The sequence below is a fragment of the Oncorhynchus masou genome, chromosome 28 (assembly GCF_036934945.1).
Source record: "Oncorhynchus masou masou isolate Uvic2021 chromosome 28, UVic_Omas_1.1, whole genome shotgun sequence".
Taxonomy (NCBI): Eukaryota; Metazoa; Chordata; class Actinopteri; order Salmoniformes; family Salmonidae; genus Oncorhynchus; species Oncorhynchus masou.
Genome location: NC_088239.1, coordinates 48300210 through 48320313, shown reverse-complemented (window position 1 = coordinate 48320313; position 20104 = coordinate 48300210). Strand labels below are relative to the sequence as shown.

General features: G+C 46.1%; 1 protein-coding gene across 2 annotated transcripts in view; it reads right to left on the bottom strand.

Moving 5' to 3' along the window:
- Positions 1-5079: 5079 nt before the first annotated feature.
- The window catches only part of LOC135517760 (poly [ADP-ribose] polymerase tankyrase-1-like), a 108656-nt gene continuing 93631 nt past the window's right edge, over positions 5080-20104 (bottom strand). For both annotated transcript variants that reach the window (XM_064942344.1, XM_064942345.1), the window contains 13 exons: positions 19755-19920; positions 18002-18221; positions 14780-14889; positions 13400-13588; positions 12814-13141; positions 12499-12578; positions 10371-10491; positions 8862-8959; positions 8533-8607; positions 8275-8380; positions 7964-8150; positions 7535-7691; positions 5080-7390 (listed from right to left, as the gene is read on the bottom strand). In XM_064942344.1, the coding sequence (XP_064798416.1) occupies positions 7304-7390; positions 7535-7691; positions 7964-8150; positions 8275-8380; positions 8533-8607; positions 8862-8959; positions 10371-10491; positions 12499-12578; positions 12814-13141; positions 13400-13588; positions 14780-14889; positions 18002-18221; positions 19755-19920 (1924 nt within the window). In that variant the 3' untranslated portion in view covers positions 5080-7303. The remainder of the gene's footprint in view (positions 7391-7534; positions 7692-7963; positions 8151-8274; positions 8381-8532; positions 8608-8861; positions 8960-10370; positions 10492-12498; positions 12579-12813; positions 13142-13399; positions 13589-14779; positions 14890-18001; positions 18222-19754; positions 19921-20104) is intronic.

Sequence of the window (20104 nt, the reverse complement as noted above, 5' to 3'; positions counted from 1 at the left end):
CCTGTACTGACCTCGTCTTCTGGATGATAGCGGGGTGAACAGGCAGTGGCTTGGGTGGTTGTTGTCCTTGATGATCGAAGAGCCCTCACTTCTGCTCGATCATCCTATTTTTCCTACCTAATTGAGGAAAATAAGAACAATCCTAAATGTATTTTTGATACTGTCGCAAAGCTAACTAAAAAGCAGCATTCCCCAAGTGAGGAGGACTTTCACTTCAGCAGTAATAAATTCATAAACTTCTTTGAGGAAAAGATCATGATCATTAGAAAGCAAATTACGGACTCCTCTTTAAATCTGCGTATTCCTTCAAAGCTCAGTTGTCCTGAGTCTGCACAACTCTGCCAGGACCTAGGATCAAGAGAGACACTCAAGTGTTTTAGTACTATATCTCTTGACACAATGATGAAAATAATAATGACCTCTAAACCTTCAAGCTTCATACTGGACCCTATTCCAACTAAACTACTGAAAGAGCTGCTTCCTGTGCTTGGCCCTCCTATGTTGAACATAATAAACGGCTCTCTATCCACCGGATGTTTACTAAACTCACTAAAAGTTGCAGTAATAAAGCCTCTCTTGAAAAAGCCAAACCTTGACCCAGAAAATATAAACAACTATCGGCCTATATCGAATCTTCCATTCATCTCAAATTTTTTTGAAAAAGCTGTTGCGCAGCAACTCACTGCCTTCCTGAAGAAAAACAATGAATACGAAATGCTTCAGTCTGGTTTTAGACCCCATCATAGCACTGAGACTGCACTTGTGAAGGTGGTAAATAACCTTTTAATGGCATCAGACCGAGGCTCTACATCTGTCCTCGTGCTCCTAGACCTTAGTGCTGCTTTTGATATCATCGATCCCCACATTCTTCTGGAGAGATCGGAAACCCAAATTGGTCTACACGGACAAGTTCTGGCCTGGTTTAGATCTTATCTGTCAGAAAGATATCAGTTTGTCTCTGTGAATGGTTTGTCCTCTGACAAATCAACTGTACATTTCGATGATCCTCAAGGTTCCGTTTTATTTTCACTATATATTTTACCTCTCGGGGATGTCATTCGAAAACATAATGTGATAATTCATAATTCACTGCTATGCGGATGACACACAGCTGTACATTTCAATGAAATTTGCCCTCGCTAGAAGCGTGTTTCAGACATAAGGAAGTGGATGGCTGCAAACGTTCTACTTTTGAACTCGGACAGAGATGCTTGTTCTAGGTTCCAAGAAACAAAGAGATCTTCTGTTGAATCTGACAATTAATCTGTATGGTTGTACAGTTGTCTCAAATAAAACTGTGAAGGACCTCGGCGTTACTCTGGACCCTGATCTCAAGATCTTGATTCTTACCTTCACAACCTGGGGTGGCCTGTGAGCATATCCCCTGATCTCATCAAGACTGTTTCAAGGACAGCTTTTTCCCATCTACATAACATTGCAAAAATCAGAACCTTCCTTCCAAAAATGATGCAGAAAAATGAATCCATGCTTTTGTTACTTCTAGGTTAGACTACTGCAATGCTCTACTTTCCGGCTACCCGGATAAAGCACTAAATAAACATCAGTTAGTGCTAAATACGGCTGCTAGAATCCTGACAAGAACCAAAAAATGTGATCATATTACTCCAGTGCTTGCCTCCCTACACTGGCGTCCTGTTAAGGCAAGGGCTGATTTCAAGGTTTTACTGCTAAACCACAGAGCATTACATGGGGTTGCTCCTACCTATCCTTCTGATTTGGTCCTGCCGTACATACTTACACGTACGCTACGGTCACAAGACGTAGGCCTCCTAATTGTCCCTAGAATTTCTAAGCAAACAGCTGGAGGCAGGGCTTTCTCCTATAAGAGCTCCTTTTTTTATGGAATGGTCTGCCTACCCATGTGAGAGACGCAGACTCGGTCTCAACCTTTAAGTCTTTACTGAAGACTCATCTCTTCAGTGGGTCATGTGATTGAGTGTAGTCTGGCCCAGGAGTGTGAAGGTGAACGGAAAGGCTCTGGGGCAACGAACCGCCCTTGCTGTCTCTGCCTGGCCGGTTCCCTTCTCTCCACTGGGATTCTCTGCCTCTAACCCTATTACAGGGGCTGAGTCACTGGCTTACTGGTGCTCTTTCATGCCGTCCCTAGGAGGGGTGCGTCACTTGAGTGGGTTGAGTCACTGACATGATCTTCCTGTCTGGGTTGGCGCCTCCCCTTGGGTTGTGCCGTGGCGGAGATCTTTGTGGGCTATACTCGGCCTTGTCTCAGGATGGTAAGTTGGTGGTTGAAGATATCCCTCGAGTGGTGTGGGGGCTGTGCTTTGGCAAAGTGGGTGAGGTTATATCCTTCCTGTTTGGCCCTGTCCGGGGGTATCATCGGATGGGGCCAGTGTCTCCTGACCCCTCCTGTCTCAGCCTCCAGTATTTATGCTGCAGTAGTTCATGTGTCAGAGGGCTAGGGTCAGTTTGTTATATCTGGAGAACTTATCCTGTCTAATCCGGTGTCCTGTGTGAATTTAAGCATGCTCTCTCTAATTCTCTCTTTCTTTCTCTCCCTCGGAGGACCTGAGCCCTAGGACCATGCCTCAGGACTACCTGGCATGATGACTCCTTGCTGTCCCCAGTCCACCTGGCCGTGCTGCTGCTCCAGTCTCAACTGTTCTGCCTGCGGCTATGGAATCCTGACCTGTTCACCGGACGTGCTACCTGTCCCAGACATGCTGTTTTCAACTCTCTAGAGACAGCAGGAGGGGTGGAGATACTCTTAATGATCGGCTATGAAAAGCCAACTGACATTTACTCCTGAGGTGCTGACTTGCTGCACCCTCGACAATTACTGTTATTATTATTATTTGATCATGCTGGTCCTTTATGAACATTTGAACATCTTGGCCATGTTCTGTTATAATCTCCACCTGTCACAGCCAGAAGAGGACGGGCCACCCCTCATAGCCTGGTTCCTCTCTAGGTTTCTCCCTAGGTTTTGACCTTTCTAGGGAGTTTTTCCTAGCCACCGTGCTTCTACACCTGCATTGCTTGCTGTTTGGGGTTTTAGGCTTGGTTTCTGTACAGCACTTTGAGATATCAGCTGATGTACGAAGGGCTATACAAATAAATTTGATTTGATGATCATTTTGGCCTTCCCTTGACATCAGGTGCTGTAGGTGTCCTGGAGGGCAGGTAGTTTGCCCCCGGTGATGCATGCCACCCTCTGGAGAGCCCTGCGGTTGCGGACGGTGCAGTTGCAATTCTAGGCGGTGATACAACCCATCATGATGCTCTCGGTTGTGCATCTGTAAAGGTTTGAGAGGGTTTAAGTTGCCTCCTGTTGCACCTTCTTCACCACACAGTCTGTGTGGGTGGACCATTTCAGTTTGTCAGTGATGTGTACGCGAGGAACTTGGAAGCTTTCAACCTTCTCAACTGCGGTCTCGTCGATGTGGATAGGGGGGTGCTCCCTCTGCTGTTTCCTGAAGTTCACAATTATCTCCTTTGTTTTGTTGATGTTGAGTGAGGTTTTTTTCCTGGCACCACACTCCCAGAGCCCTCACCTCCTCCCTGTAGGCTCTCGTCATTGTTGGTAATCAAGCCTACTACTGTTGTCTGCAAACGTGATGATTGAGTTGGAGGAGTGATTGGCCACGCAGTCATGGGTGAACAGGGAGTACAGGAGGGAGCTGAGCACGCACCCTTGTGGGGCCCCAGTGTTGAGGATCAGCGAAGTGGAGGTGTTGTTTCCTACCTTCACCACCTGGGGGTGGCCTGTGAGCATATCCCCTCCATATCTGTATAGGCCTATACACTATGCATAATAAACACATCATCATACAAGCGCTAGGTCCATCCACATCATCTAGCAGAGAATACAATTTAGCTCTGTGTGACAAACAGGAGGATAGATTGCTTGGTTTGACCGACTGATTTCTAATGGGCCTTCTGAATGAGAGGATTGATTAAACATCCGTCTTTTCCTGCATGGGATCGCTGAGGTAACGGTCAACTCTGTCCTCACACCTATTCATCTCCTCCACTTTGCAGGAAATCAATTACCCTCTCCAGGAATGCAAAGCATGGACAATACTGTTTCAGTGTCTAGTGAATTTTACCCTCTACAGGAATGCATAGCATGGACAATACTGTTTCAGTGTCTAGTGAATTTTACCCTCTACAGGAATGCATAGCATGGACAATACTGTTTCAGTGTCTAGTGAATTTTACCCTCTACAGGAATGCATAGCATGGACAATACTGTTTCAGTGTCTAGTGAATTTTACCCTCTACAGGAATGCATAGCATGGACAATACTGTTTCAGTGTCTAGTGAATTTTACCCTCTACAGGAATGCATAGCATGGACAATACTGTTTCAGTGTCTAGTGAATTTTACCCTCTCCAGGAATGCAAAGCATGGACAATACTGTTTCAGTGTCTAGTGAATTTTACCCTCTCCAGGAATGCATAGCATGGACAATACGGATTTAGTGTTTAGTGAATTTTACCCTCTACAGGAATGCATAGCATGGACAATACTGTTTCAGTGTCTAGTGAATTTTACCCTCTACAGGAATGCATAGCATGGACAATACTGTTTCAGTGTCTAGTGAATTTTACCCTCTACAGGAATGCATAGCATGGACAATACTGTTTCAGTGTCTAGTGAATTTTACCCTCTCCAGGAATGCAAAGCATGGACAATACTGTTTCAGTGTCTAGTGAATTTTACCCTCTCCAGGAATGCATAGCATGGACAATACGGATTTAGTGTTTAGTGAATTTTACCCTCTACAGGAATGCAAAGCATGGACAATACTGTTTCAGTGTCTAGTGAATTTTACCCTCTCCAGGAATGCATAGCATGGACAATACGGATTTAGTGTTTAGTGAATTTTACCCTCTACAGGAATGCATAGCATGGACAATACTGTTTCAGTGTCTAATCTAGACATTTCCATGAATGTCCTGTACAGTATGTAGTGTAGCCAATACAAGGCCCTGCTCCTTAAGCGGGACACTTATATGCCATTCAAAGTCTAACATTAAGCCTGAACAATCTTCAGTGAACTACTTCATCGTGAGAAAAGTAGCAGGGAATAGGCATTGGTCGGATGTGAAGTTATGTACTTTATTAGGACTCTACAACACTGGGGAGTGTTACATTAGTCTGCAGATCAGCTGTGAGTGGGTCATTGCAGGATCTTTCAGCACCAGGAAAACAAAATTAACCTGTGGTAAAATAAGATAAGAACTGTAGTAGGAAGTAGGTAGAGGCAGCGAGGCTCTCTCCAGGCGCTGTTGGTCTGAAGGAAAGCGGGGGGATTGAGACCACGGTTCCATCACAAATGGCACCCTATTCCTTATATAGTGCATAACCTTTGACCAATGCCAATAGTGTACTATATAGGGTTTAGGGCGCCATTTGGGACACATAATTGCCATTTGGGAATCACTCCAGGCTGTAGTAACAGATGCGTTAACATTCCGGTCAAAGCACAGGCAGTTATGGAGGACTAGTGATCCTAGCAGTGGAAACAATAGGGAAAGCACAGTACCACAGCAGCAAGATGCAGATAGAGCCCAGCTAGTGAGAGGAGACCGAGACACCGCCTTTCAATTCAAATCAGCCACTACTACTTCTGTCGCTTCAAACTGCCATCTCCCAGAGGATGGTGGACAAATCCAGCAGGAAGTAAGAAAAGTTATTGTTTTACGCCTCAGAAAGAGGACAAAGAGCAGAGGGACGAATATGGCAAATAGTGACTAAGAAAAGATGAAAACACAGCTGCAAACAGTTCATCCAGGTACAATCTTAAGACGGTACAATTGAGAAACTCACTCAACTAAAAAAAATCTATTTCATCCCAGAAAAAACCCAAAGCATAAAAGATCCACAAAAACCCCCACTTAATTTACAGTACTAATACAGCCCACTCTTCATCCGTTAACAACATGGTGAGCTTTACAAAGGCATCGTCTGCTACACACTGTACAATACTGGACATCTTTTTTTTCAACGTTATTTTCAATTAATTTTCAAATAACTTAAAAATCATTCCCGTTAAAAAGTGCAAATCCATTAAAAGATGAGCTTGACTGGATGGGCAATGGTCATGAAAAGTCCGATGTTCAGTGTTTTCTTGTGCAAAGTAACGTTATAATAATACAAATAATAGTAATTATAAGAGTTTTACAGGTGTCATAGCTCGCTGTACTTTCTCACATAACTCCATTCGAGTCTCAATCCCACTTGCTTTTTGTTCCCAATCTGAAACCTTTTAGAGGATGTTCCATCAAATCCAGGAATGGAGAGAAAACCCTTAATGGTCCCAGAGAGGAATACTATATATCACCTCAACTTAAAAAAAAAAAAATCAGAAAGGGGTCAAAAACCAGGCAGGTCCCCCGTTTTGACATGGTCCCATTATAGTGTACACATCTCTAAAAACAAAGTCAAAACAATAACGTAAAACCAACTTGAAAATATCATAAAATAATAGAGCTAATATCATAAATGAGGTCTAATGCTTTTATGAGTTTTTTTTTGCTTAAAATATTAGTGTGCTGGAAAGGAAAGGGAGAGGCCATTGGTTGTCTTTTTAGTAACACATGATCTGTGTTCGGGGTCTGTATACTGCAGCTTCCCTTGCCAGGCTTGTTGAAGACACATGGCTCTGAGTGAGGCTAGTATAAGCACTACTACACCCACCCTAATCTCTATCCTTGTCTGAGGGATAGGTAGAGGAGCCTCTGCCATGATTCATTAGGGCAGCTAACACTCAGGTAAAGGCAGACTGGCATGGGTCCTCATCACAGACCCTAACTGCTTATCAATGAGCTGTGAGTCCCCATCTCTAACCTTAACCACTAACCAATGAGCTATGAGTCCCCATCTCTAACCTTAACCACTAACCAATGAGCTTTGAGTCCCAATGTCTGACCAAACCATTATCCATTTGGTTCTCTCTATTTGGCCTTAACCAGTGACAACAAAGAGCAACCATGAGCGAGAGACCGGGAGATGGGCACTAGGGGGCGACAACATGACTTGAGACGATTTCCCGGGAAGGCAACATTTTCATGTAAACACTGAAGTAGGATGAGGAAAGAATAAATGGGTGGTGGTTGTGAGAAACTGGTCGTTTATAGTGAAATGGAACAACAACAAAACAAGTGGAGGAAAGAAATCTTTCCATTGGTGTAGAGTTGAGTTAAGGGGCTGGGGTTTGTCCCGGCTCAGCCCAGAATGTGTGAAGTGTTTCTGGTAAGAGTCTCTGTGGTTGGTTCTTTCCCAGTAAAGGTGGGTGTGAGTTGGTGTGGTTCAGTCTGGACTAGGACTTCTGTTCTTCTCCGGCTGTGGATGAGGGTGTGCTCTCTGGCTTCAGGATCTGATACGTGATTAGGTACTCTGGGTACGCCTGAGGAATACAGTGGGAGAGGACAGTCATTGTCATTATAAACACCAACCATACAGTCTCAACACATCTACAGTATGTGCTTTTTGACAGACTTGCACTGTGGAACCATGGCTCTTGTGAAAGGTGTGTGTGTGTTAGACTGACCTGTTCTCCTCTGTAGATTACGTACTCTGCGTAGGCCAGTCCATTGACGCTGGGCCGGCCAATCACAGAGTGGTGTCCAGGGGGGGCGTGGGCCATCTTCATGGCACTGAACTGGAGGAAGGACTTACCCAGGGTCACCCTGCAGAACAACAACTGCCTGCAACACACAACAACCCAAAACACACATACACACACACACACATTAGAACAAAACAAACACCTCCCTGTAATAAACAACTAACACATGCCAGAACATTACACAACTTGAGATTATTCATAACACACACACACACACATCGGGACAGCACATACAATTGGCTGCAATACACAACACCAGATGGATTAGAAACAGCAGCATACACACAGCCTCTGCTTGCAGAACAGGCTACACATCACACATCATTAAGGAACGTCTGGAGTGAGTCTGACCTGTGGCAGATGTAGCAGGAGCGGTCTTTGTGAGTGGGGCAGCCCGTGCCCCCTCCTATCCCGTACACGTACTGGTTACTCTTGGAGGAGTTCTCTGCAAAATAGATGCCCGCGCCGAACATGCCCCCGATGTAGGCATGCCGCTCGTCAAAACCCTTATGGATGATGGCGTTGATGAATGGAGAGCCTGGCAGAGGAAGGGGGAAGGGGGGGGGCAACCCTCATTCAGAAACAAAAGTTGTAAGAGAATTGTCTCTCTTCAACAGAAACGATGGGTAAATGGTAGAGGTACTGGGTAAATGAAAAACTACCGTGGAAGAGCATGCGCTCGTTGTGGTGGTTGTGGTTTTCGTCAGCGATCTCTTTCTGTCTGTGCGAGTACCTCTCCCTCAACTTCTTATTCACCACCTTCTGGATCTACAGATGGACAGAGCACACACAGTCAGGCTCAACAGAACTGCCCACGTGCTCAAATCTTCGTCTTATTACCAGTGTTACTAGAGAGGTGTTTATTGAGGAGGAATAGGGATTTGGGGAGGTCGTCTCCTCTCCAGACGCCTACGACTCACCTTTAGGATGTTGTACCTGCTGAAGACCCCACCTGCGTTGCCGCCGTCCTGGTGCTCTCGGATCGTACTTTGCAACTGTGAGGACGGTAAAGATAGAGCTGTCAGGACAGAGCTTTTGGTCCGATGTCCTTACTTCTCCTAAGTCGACCGTGTCCACTTCTAACACTGATAGAATCTAATTGAACAAAGGCCTGTTTTCGATTGTCCGTTTGATTGAGGAAATGATCTGCGTCGTTGTGCTGCCGACTGAGCAAGTAGCCCTTGGACCAAATCAGGGCTACGTCTACAGTGTTTACATGGTAGAGGAGAGCTATAGTTATAGCACATACCTCCTCCTCTACAGACTGGAACTCCTTATCGTCAGTGGCCAGGTCTATGAGCACCGTACCCTGACTGGCACAGTGGAACGTGAGGTACGGGTTAGCACCTGGAGCAGAGGGACGAGAACACAGCATATGAAAATAATTAATCATGTGAAATTGTATCAGGTAACAATGTAAATGCCCGCCCCAAAGCCCGCAACCTTATCCTCCAACGAAGACGTTTCTCTATACATTGCCTAATTGACCTTTTGTCCACTGTATTTGTTTTATTTTTTCCCACAAAGTAGAAATAAGGGAGCAAAATAAATAAATAAATAAATACAGTAGGGGAAGAGGTAGTTGTTTGGGCTAAATTATAGACAGGCTATGTACAGGTGCAGTAATCTGTGAGCTGCTCTGACAGCTGGTGCTTAAAGCTAGTGAGGGAGATAAGTGTTTCCAGTTTCAGAGATTTTTGCAGTTTGTTCCAGTCATTGGCAGCAGAGAACTGGAAGGAGAGGCAGCCAAAGGAAGAATTGGTTTTGGGGGTGACCAGAGAGATATACCTGCTGGAGCGCATGCTACTGGTGGGTGCTGCTATGGTGACCAGCGAGCTGAGATAAGGGGGGACTTTACCGAGCAGGGTCTTGTAGATGACCTGGAGCCGGTGGGTTTGCGAAGGCCAGCCAACGAGAGCGTACAGGTCGCAGTGGTGGGTAGTAAATGGGGCTTTGGTGACAAAACGGATGGCACTGTGATAGACTGCATCCAATTTATTGAGTAGGGTATTGGAGGCTATTTTGTAAATGACATCGCCGAAGTCGAGGATCAGTAGGATAGTCAGTTTTACGAGGGTCTGTTTGGCAGCATGAGTGAAGGAGGCTTTGTTGAGAAATAGGAAGCCAATTCTAGATTTAACTTTGGATTGGAGATGTTTGATGTGAGTCTGGAAGGAGAATTTACAGTCTAACCAGACACCTAGGTATTTGTAGTTGTCCACATATTCTAAGTCAGAACCGTCCAGAGTAATGATGCTGGATGGGCGGGCAGGTGCAGGCAGCGTACATAGAAGATGTAGTGTAGTAGTGGAGTATAGACGACGCCTGTCCCATGCTTGACTGTTTGTTTTCAGTGTCTCATAACTCATTTTGATTGGTCCACAATGTGGTTTCAAAATATTAAAAAAAAATCTGTCTTTTGTATTATTGCGTCATAGTGGGAGTGACACTTCAATACATTTGTCGAACTCCACAAGAAACCACAATAACACAGAGCTAATGGTGGTGTCCTCTGAGTAGCAGGCTGTACTGAGAGACATTGGGTATGGGTAAGCAGCAGTGTGCATGTCTAGTATTACTTCATAAGAGGTTAAACAGTCCTCCTAAATAACCTTAGACTCTCGTGATTAAGCCAGTGTGGCCAATTAAGCCACTATATACTGTATAAGAGAGTTCTTAAATATGAAATCAATAAGGGATGAGATGAATGGAAAACGATCCGGCTGGCAGTATCTTGGCTGAGATCTGGCTCTCTGACCTTGCTGTCCTCCCAGGAGTCTCTCCATGCCTTTGATGAGTTTGTGGCGGTGACCGTAGGCGTTGATCCCAATCTCCTTCAGCTCCTCGTGGCCCATATCGGCCAGGACATCCAGCGTAATCTGCACGGAAACAGAACAATCAGCCAATCAAGAACAGGAGCTGAGACAGAGCATCCTAAACACAGCAAATCGGAGTGGCTCTCCAAAAAAATGCATCCAATCATAATACCATTAGAACGAAGAGACGGTGACATTGTAGAGAATAGCAAGTCACAGACCGCTACAAATACTGTAACATTCAGAAAGAAGAATATCAACAAATTCCAGAAAAAAATCGTAGATTTATCTTAGTTCTCTGGTTAAATGTACTTGCTGGCCACCATTTCTAGCCCTGCAGCCGACCATGACCCATTTCTACCAAGATATGACAAGATCTGGTTTAGAGCCGTCTCTCTCCCTCTCGGTCTGTGTCAACCCTCACTCATCCGGAAGGTGCAGGGAGTTGTGGAAAATCTCTCCAGCCACTGAGGGGATACACTTAGCCAGTGGTTGAGGAGAAGAGAGGGGTTTAAATTGGTAACTCACTACTCAAATGCATATTCACTGATCAACAACACTGGAGAATCCTCATCCTTAACACAGCATCATCTAGTCTATTCACCCAAAACAAACCTTCAGATATGGACAAACAAACGCTCACACAATCACATAGAGAGAGCGTAATATAGAGAAACTATGAAGAGGCCGTGGTGTGAGTGTGGGGTAGGTTAGTGACTGTGTGTGGGGGACACACTTCATAATTTCTATTCCCTGAGCATATATCCTCTAAGGCTGAATCACCTCTTCTCTCTCTGACACTCCCAATCTCAAATAGCCTCCTCCTTGGCTATCCATCACAAGTAAGACAGGTCTGTCACACACTGACACCCGGGCCACTGGCCCTGTCTAATCAATCAGGAAAAGGAACCCCCCACGTGTGACTAACATACAGATGTGATAACGCAGCACAGGAGGTTGGTGTCACCTTAATTGGGGAGGACAGGCTTGTGGTATATATGTTATTTAACCTTTATTTAACTAGGCAAGTCAGTTAAGAAAAAATTCTTATTTCCAATGACGGCCTACCAAAAGGCCAACTGCGGGACGGAGCTGGGATTAAAAATAAAACAAAATAAAAATATAGAACAAAAACACTCAACAGCTGGAGCGGGAATCTGTAATGCAGTGATAATGGTGAGAAACCAAAAAACAATCTGGAACGAGAACAAACCACTCCACTTTCATCTCATAAGCTTCTCTACATCTGAAAGACTAGAACTTTTTCCTTTAGCAGTAAACCCCTTCCTTCATGTAACTTCTTCCTTTCCTTTCTTTTCCTTTCCTTTCCTTTCCTTTCCTTTCCTTTCCTTTCCTTTCCTTTCCTTTCCTTTCCTTTCCTTTCCTTTCCTTTCCTGGCTGCTCTGATTCTGAACTTGTCTTTAGGAGAGACAGGAAGGTTGAATAAGGTCTGATTTGCTCTCCTCTCCTGACCTCCCTCCTCGCTCCCGTTCCCTCACTGCAGGGATCCCTCTGCTCATCTATGTGCAAATGAGATCCCTCTCTGTTCCAGCATGGCTACCATGTCCCCAGCCTGATTTCACCTGACATGTCGTCCCGCACACCCCTAACACCACACGCCGCTCAGCATGGAACCCAACATCCCCCTAAAATCAATCAGTGGTGGGATGAAGAGGTCAGTCTAAACTACCCTGCCGGAGACACGGGGCACTTTGAGCTGCTGCAGACACAGGCAGAGAAAGAGACAGAGGGGGAGAGGGAGGGAGAGAATGCAGTCTGCTCTGCAGCATGAGTGAAATTTCATAGTGTCTGGCCATGCAGCACGGTGAAGTCTGATTTCAGCCTGTCTGAGATGATCTGTCTATGCATAAGGGGGGCAAGTAATAATACTGACTGACTGACTGACTGAAGACCCAGTAAAAAGGCCAGCTGCAGACAGAGCGGCACGGATGACGGATTGACTGAGAGTTGAGCTTTTTAGACTTTTAGACGTGAGTGATGGAGGTGCATGAACGGGAAACAGTGAAAGTGATTGGTTTGTACAGGGACCACTAGGATACGTGCATTTACCTGTTCCCTCTCGAAGATGTCGCGCAGGTGCTCCAACCCCAAGCTCTTCAGGAACTGACTGATGTTCATGTCTAGGATGGCTGTTGAATAAAACACAAAACAGACAATGTGTCAAATGACGGCTTAAATACGGTCTACTCAGACGAATCAGACAAACTCTTTTTCACACGTATTGTCGTATTATGGGAGTCTTCATTTTTCACATTGATGGCTTACTTTGTATGGTGATGCCGAGGGAAAATGTCCACTCTTGGCTGGATACAAGGTTGAATCATATTCTATCTGTGATATATAAAAGACGGAAGGGTTACGTACGCTGTCCTTCCTTCCTGTCGGACCCGGCGGCTCCGTCTGCAGGCCCGGTGGCTCCAGCCACAGTGAGCTCACTGAGGGGACCGGCCAGGTTGTCTATGCTGCTGGCTGCAGACAGGCAGGATGGCGTAGAGGCCGGAGAGATGTCTGCTGCACTGACCACCGAGCCGCTGCCCACCGAGCCGCTGCCCACCGAGCCGCTGACCACCGAGGCGCTGATCACCGAGGCGCTGACCACCGAGGCGCTGACCACCGTGGCCTGAGGCTTGAAGCAGCTGGGCAGGGCGTCTGGAGGCATGGCATCAATCAGCAGCGCTCTGATGTCATCAGCCTGAGACAGAGGAGACAAGAAACAGACATGTAATGAGGATACTATGATAAACATATTCATTGATTTACACAGTAAACCATCTATCGTGTTCATCTGAAGGAAGGTCTTAATTGCCTAAAGTGAATTACTTCTCAATATCAGAACACGATGGAAATTCTAACAAGCTATGGTTGTGTATTCCAGAATTAAAGGGCAGAGTGACTTTGTGAGAGGCCATTTACCGGACGTAATTACAAGTGTGTGTGTGTGTGTGTGTACCGTAGCCAGGTCCAGTGGCGTCTGTCCCTCCTGGTTCTTCATTGTAGGGTCAGCTCCGTGGGCCAATAGCAGAGCACACAGCTGGGTCCGGCCTTTCTGAGCCGCCTCGTGGAGGGGGGTGAAGGCCCACTTATCTGTAGCGTTCACACACGTGTTGTGCTTGATCAGGAGAGCAGCTATATCCACGTGCTGCGGGAGAAACAACAGGGACACGTTAGGTTCAAATCTGAATGACCCGTAAGAAACAAATCCTTCAGTGAATGACGGAGTGAATCAGTTCAATGACTTAACTTAGTGAAAGAGAGAACTTAGAAACCCTATCAATGTCTGACGTTTCTAGTGTTCTGTGATCATCTCAGTGTTAAGCCGAGCCCACTGACATTTCATCATCACCACACACTGTCACGCACACCCACACAGTGGCCCTACGCAATATAGACGGGACAGGCCCAGTCAAGGTCAGCCAAGGCCTGCCAGCAACCAGCTGACCCATGGGCCTAAGGAGCACACACTCCACACCTACACAATGGAAGTCAGAGCAGCACACAGGCAGATAGTTGTGCAGCAGGAGCAGTTCTCGGGTCCCATGCCAAGGGTAGCAGGCGCTGGACTGGACTGAGAGCCATCTCATAACCCAGGGATGTTACGTAAAACAGACTGCTCCGAGCTTCCTGCTTGGGCCTAATCATGTCACCAGGCCCCTACACACTACTACTGGACTAAATGGCATAAAGAACACAAACAGCGGCCATTTGGACTGCCCATTAGCTTAACAAATGGCCAAGTTTCCCCATCTGTGTCATCGCAATGGTCAGAGCTGTCCCTGAGAATGTGTTTGACTTAGGGTGGGAGAAGGTTTGGTTGTGGCTTGTCCCTGAGAATGTGTTTGATTTAGGGTGACAGAGGGTTTGGTTATGGCTTGGACATTTATTTTGCTTGTTTGATTTAGACCGAGGTTGTGTTTCCTGTCAGTGCTGCTGTGCTCTCTCTCTCTCTGTGACCACTCTCCATATCATCTCCATATCAGCCAGTGTTCACAAAGCGCCTCCCTCAATGGGCCACGGCAGTGCTTCCCTACTAAATGAATGATGAAACGCAGTGTTGTATGAAAAGTTGATGAGATTCTTCGGCCTTGGAGGGACCTCTACAGCACAACATTTACACGCCCGACACAATGTGTCACACTCAGGAACACAACAGAGTGTTTGGTATAAGCAAGGAGCATAGAGAGGCCGTGTGGGGGAGCAGGACTAGAGAGGAGCTCTGATTGGCTCAGTAAATGTCATTGGTGTTTATAAGTAATAGTCCACTTTTTGGACTGTGCTCCCATGGATTGGAGAAGGGGAGGGGGGGGCCGAGATGATGGATTATGGCACTCACCCCGTAAGAGGCAGCGTTGTGGAGGGGGATGAGGCCCCCCTTGTCCTGGGCGTTGACATCAGCTCCATGCGCCAGCAGGTACTCTGCTACCTCCAGGTTATTGTAGCCAGCTGGTGGGGGGGGAACACACAATGGATTAATGCAGACACCGAAATGTGCTCATATGTATTGCCATGAATGCCTCATTTGGTCAGCCAAAACTTTTCAGAGACCTTTGCGAGGAAAAGGGTGCAAAATGGATTACTCTGGCACCATGGGGCTCAGTGTTCCATCTGACACTGGTATCTCAATCCCTCTCTCCCTAGCTCTCTCTCTCCTTCTCAGTATTCTTTCAAGGTCTCAAACGAGCTCAGCTTCAAAGGAGAAGTGACCCTATACCACTGCAGCAATTTATGGTGTGAGAAATTGAACAGAAATCCAGAAATCGGTTCCGCAGCGGTGTGTTGGAGGCACGGTGAGCACACTGTTCCCTCTAGTTGACTCCCCTCCAGGACCCAGTCTAATTAACACTCATTATTAGCTGCAGCCCGATGCCGATCCACACACGGCTCTGGGCGTGTGCGTCGCTTACACTCTCAGACTCTCTCACTGCTACTTTAATGAGGAGACCGCTAATCAAAGTCATTCTCATAGATTAGGTCTCTCGCTCCTCTCAGCTCTTCACGGTGTGAACATGAGGGGGGGGGGAGATGTCTGCTTGGCACACACACACACACACACACACACACACACACACACACACACACACACACACACACACACTATTAAACACACACATCTCTCCCAGCAGCAGGGTGTTTGGACTTAATGTTCTGCTAGGGGAGATAATTGAGCTGCCGTGTTATGGAGACTAAAGACCTCCGAAACCTCCATTGCAGCACGGACCTCTAGTTAGTAGAATGGAAGTGAATGATAGACTAGAGACACTAAATTTAAGTGGTAATATTGCATGTAAATGTAATTAAACGGTTGAATCACCACACACACACACACATAGACAGTCTTCATTTCCGCTGCGCGGTCGAAAGTTGCTAATTTAACTGTGAAATCAAGCTGCGGTAGAAAGTGGGTGAGCGCATGAAACGAGGGGCGTCTGTCCTGATCATCCGCCACCTAGAGAGGCCATACTGTAGTAAACACATGGTGTGGTGTGAGGTTTGTGTCAGGTCAGCCGTTGACTGTGGTCCCAGCCCAGGTCCGTTCCCGGTTGCCTCCTGTGACTGTTTGTTCACCCTCACCCATCTGTTGTCCCCCCTCCACTGAGCCATGGCCTTCCACGGGCACAGGGAGGGCAGACTTGTCCAACAGCCCTGGCCATCTGGCTACACACACTCATGACCATTCGGACCTACAGTATGGCAAAAAAGTATTTAGTCAGCCACCAATTGTGCAAGTTCTCCCGCTTAAAAAGACGAGAGAGGCCTGTAATTGTTCATCACTTCAACTATGACAGACAAAATGAGAAAAAAAAAATCCAGAAAATCACATTGTAGGATTTTTAAACAACCTCAAACAGTCACACTCCAAACTCCACTATGGCCAAGACCAAAGAGCTGTAAAAGGACACCAGAAACAAAATTGTAGACCTGCACCAGGCTGGGAAGACTGAATCTGCAATAGGTAAGCAGCTTGGTTTGAATAAATCAACTGTGGGAGCAATTATTAGGAAATGGAAGACATACAAGGCCACTGATAATCTCCCTCGATCTGGGGCTCCACGCAAGATCTCACCCTGTGGGGTCAAAATGATCACAAGAACGGCGAGCAAAAATCCCAGGACCACACGGGGGGACCTAGTGAATGACCTGCAGAGAGCTGGGACCAAAGTAACAAAGCCTACCATCAGTAACACACTACGCCGCCAGGGACTCAAATCCTGCAGTGCCAGACGTGTCCCCCTGCTTAAGCCAGTACATGTCCAGGACCGTCTGAAGTTTGCTAGAGAGCATTTGGATGATCCAGAAGAAGATTGGGAGAATGTCATATGGTCAGATGAAACACAAAATAGAACTTTTTGGTAAAAACTCAAATCATTGTGTTTGGAGGACAAAGAATGCTGAGTTGCATCCAAAGAACACCATACCTACTGTGAAGCATGGGGGTGGAAACATCATGCTTTGGGGCTGTTTTTCTGCAAAGGGACCAGGACGACTTATCCGTGTAAAGGAAAGAATGAGATTTTGAGTGAAAACCTCCTTCCATCAGCAAGGGCATTGAAGATGAAACGTGGCTGGGTCTTTCAGCATGACAATGATCCCAAACACACCGCCCGGGCAGCGAAGGAGTGGCTTCGTAAGAAGCATTTCAAGGTCCTGGAGTGGCCTAGCCAGTCTCCAGATCTCAACCCCATAGAACATCTTTGGAGGGAATTGAAAGTCTGTGTTGCCCAGCAACAGCCCCAAAACATCACTGCTCTAGAGGAGATCTGCATGGAGGAATGGGCCTAAATACCAGCAACAGTGTGTGAAAACCTTGTGAAGACTTACAGAAAACGCTTGGCCTCTGTCATTGCCAACAAAGGGTATATAACAAAGTATTGAGATAAACTTTTGTTATTGACCAAATACTTGTTTTTCACCATAATTTGCAAATAAATTCATTAAAAATCCTACAATGTGATTTTCTGGATTTTTTTTCTCATTTTGTCTGTCATAGTTGAAGTGTACCTATGATGAAAATTACAGGCCTCTCTCATCTTTTTAAGTGGGAGAACTTGCACAATTGGTGGCTGACTAAATACTTTTTTGCCCCACTGTATATACACACACACTACGGGAATCTAGAATTCCACTTACGCCTGGCTTGAAAATACAGTGGCTTCCATGAGGTCACACTAGACGTGGTATGGCATGTGACTGCTGCAGTGGATGGTAGCTGTCTTATTGGCCCGTGACCATTTTGTGTGTTTTTTTTTTACGCTGATCTTAACGTATCTGCCATCATTTCACCATGTAGTTTTTCCATGTTTCACAATTTATATGTTTTATCTTTAACTGTGCATTGTGGGAAAAGGAACCGTAAACAAGCATTTCACCGTTAGTCTACACCTGTTTTTTACAAAGCATGGGCCAAATAAAAATTTGATTTGATTAAGCTATTCATCAAATCTGGCCCTTTTGACAAGTATAACAGCCATTGATAATTGTTAACAGAAGTTCAGTAACAGACGTCCAACTAGATGGGTCTATGTGCCCCTGGCTATGTCTTGGTGGCCAGTCTTACCTGCAAGGTGCAGGGGGGTGGAGTTGCGTCCCTGGGTGTCTCTACAGTTGATGTTCTCTGGGCTGCAGAGTTTCTGGACGCGGGCCAGACAGCCCTTCTTTGCAGCGTCCAGCAGGGCAGCGTCTCCTCTCAGCAGGTCCTGGATGTCCGTGTCCCCCTCCTTCACCATGTCCAGCGGAGTGTTGCCGTCACGGTTCTTCTTGGTCGGGTCCGCCCCATGCTGAGGGAACCAGCAGAGCAGAGAGACTTGTCATGGATTGCTAAGGAAAAGCACTGAATATACACTCCTCTCTATGTATTTGAACTGTGAAGCTACATTTTTACATTTGGCTCTATACTCCAGCATTTTGGATTTGAGATCAAATGGATTTGAGATCAAATCAAAAGTTCCTATTGGGGAAAAAAACACAACTCCAAACAAATGCAAATGAATCCAACGAGTTTGTGGAGTCGCAAGCTTGATGTGATCATTGGGTGATAGGAATATGGGACTCAATACTAAACTTTTGGACTACTTTAATAACCTGCAAGGGAATTTGTCATAATACCTATGACATATTTGAATAGGCAGACAAGATACATAAAGTGTTTTCATTTCTAAACGGTGAAACAGATATGTATGAATATACCCTCAAATAGAAAGTGACATGCTGTACTGTCACGTTATATGAAACATTTGATCTCAAATCCAAAAAGCCGGAGTATAGAGCAACCTATGTTATTTTAGCTTCACTGTCCAAATAGATACGGAAGGAGGTATGCCTCTTGACTGCTGCAGTTAGGCACAGTTAGATGTTTGGGTGATGGGCGAAACTAAACAAACAAGCTCTCTTTCGATAGAAATTGTCTCAGTTGATGATTGAGGTGGCGGAGTCATTTCTTATCATGTGCATCAAGTTCAATGCAACACTTGTCCCTCTAACCATGAGGTGGGAAAGTAACACGTTCCAGCAGCTCTTGGCGTTCTTATAAGATAACGCCACCAAAAATAACTCCCCAGCTCACAGCTCAGACGCACATGTTTCTGAGGTCCTTATGATTTTAGAACTCACATCAATTGGGACCTGCTTAACCCTAATGATGAACAAAAGCGTAAAAAAAAGGTGCTTACACACGGGCCCCGGTAAATGGCAACTGAAACGAAAGAAGATCCGCCTACCGCGTGTAGAGGCCAGTGGTCCCGGTTGTTGTCTGCTCAAATGTTGTCGTTAAAACATTGCTTGATTGGCTGACAAGATGAACTCTGCTAATTGGTCCACCACGCCCGGTGGCCGCTCAAGACTTCGGCCAATTTCATCTTACGGGCGCTCGAGCCAGCGGCACCGCTCATGGGAGCAAGCGCAACACACTGCGCCGCTTGCAAAACTTCTTGCGTTTTGCCGCCCTACCCCCATTGAAGTCTATGAGACCTTTGCCGCTCACTGCGGCCCGTCTCTAAAGCGCCTTTTAAACACCCTTCTCGAGTGATGTTTTCCTGACCGGAGATCTAATGAGAAAAAAAAGCCCATAAAACACAAGTGGTGTTCCTGTCTGCTATTCAGCCGTAATAAACAGTGTAACTACCACTGGGCTTTAGCATGTGGTAAAATTCTAATACTGAAGCGTTATGACTTTCTACAGTACCTCTCCGTAAAAAAAGGCTTAAAACAGAGAGAGAGGGAGAGATGGAGGGAGACAGAGAGAGGTTGAGAAAGCGTGTGACAGGCTGCAGAGACTGAGGGGACTGACTAACTCGGTTTTAGACAGGACATACCTTGAGGAGCAGCTTGCAGATCTCATATTTGCCCTTGGCTGCAGCCTCGTGGAGAGGGGTGAACTTCCACAGGTCTGCTACGTTCACCGATGCCCCGTGTCTCACCAGCAACTCAGCCACCTCGTAGTGACCGTAGGAGCAGGCATTGTGCAGGGGCACCAGACCTCTGCACAGAGAGGGGGAGGGAGAGAGAGAGGATAGAAAGTGATAGAGAGGGAGAAAAAGGGAGAGAGCAAAGGGAGACACAGAGGAGGGAGGGTTAGAAAGTGATGAGCTTCTACCTACTCTGAAATGTCTTGGGTCTAATATAAGAGACATAGCCTGAGGAAACACAACAGAGCGATAACATC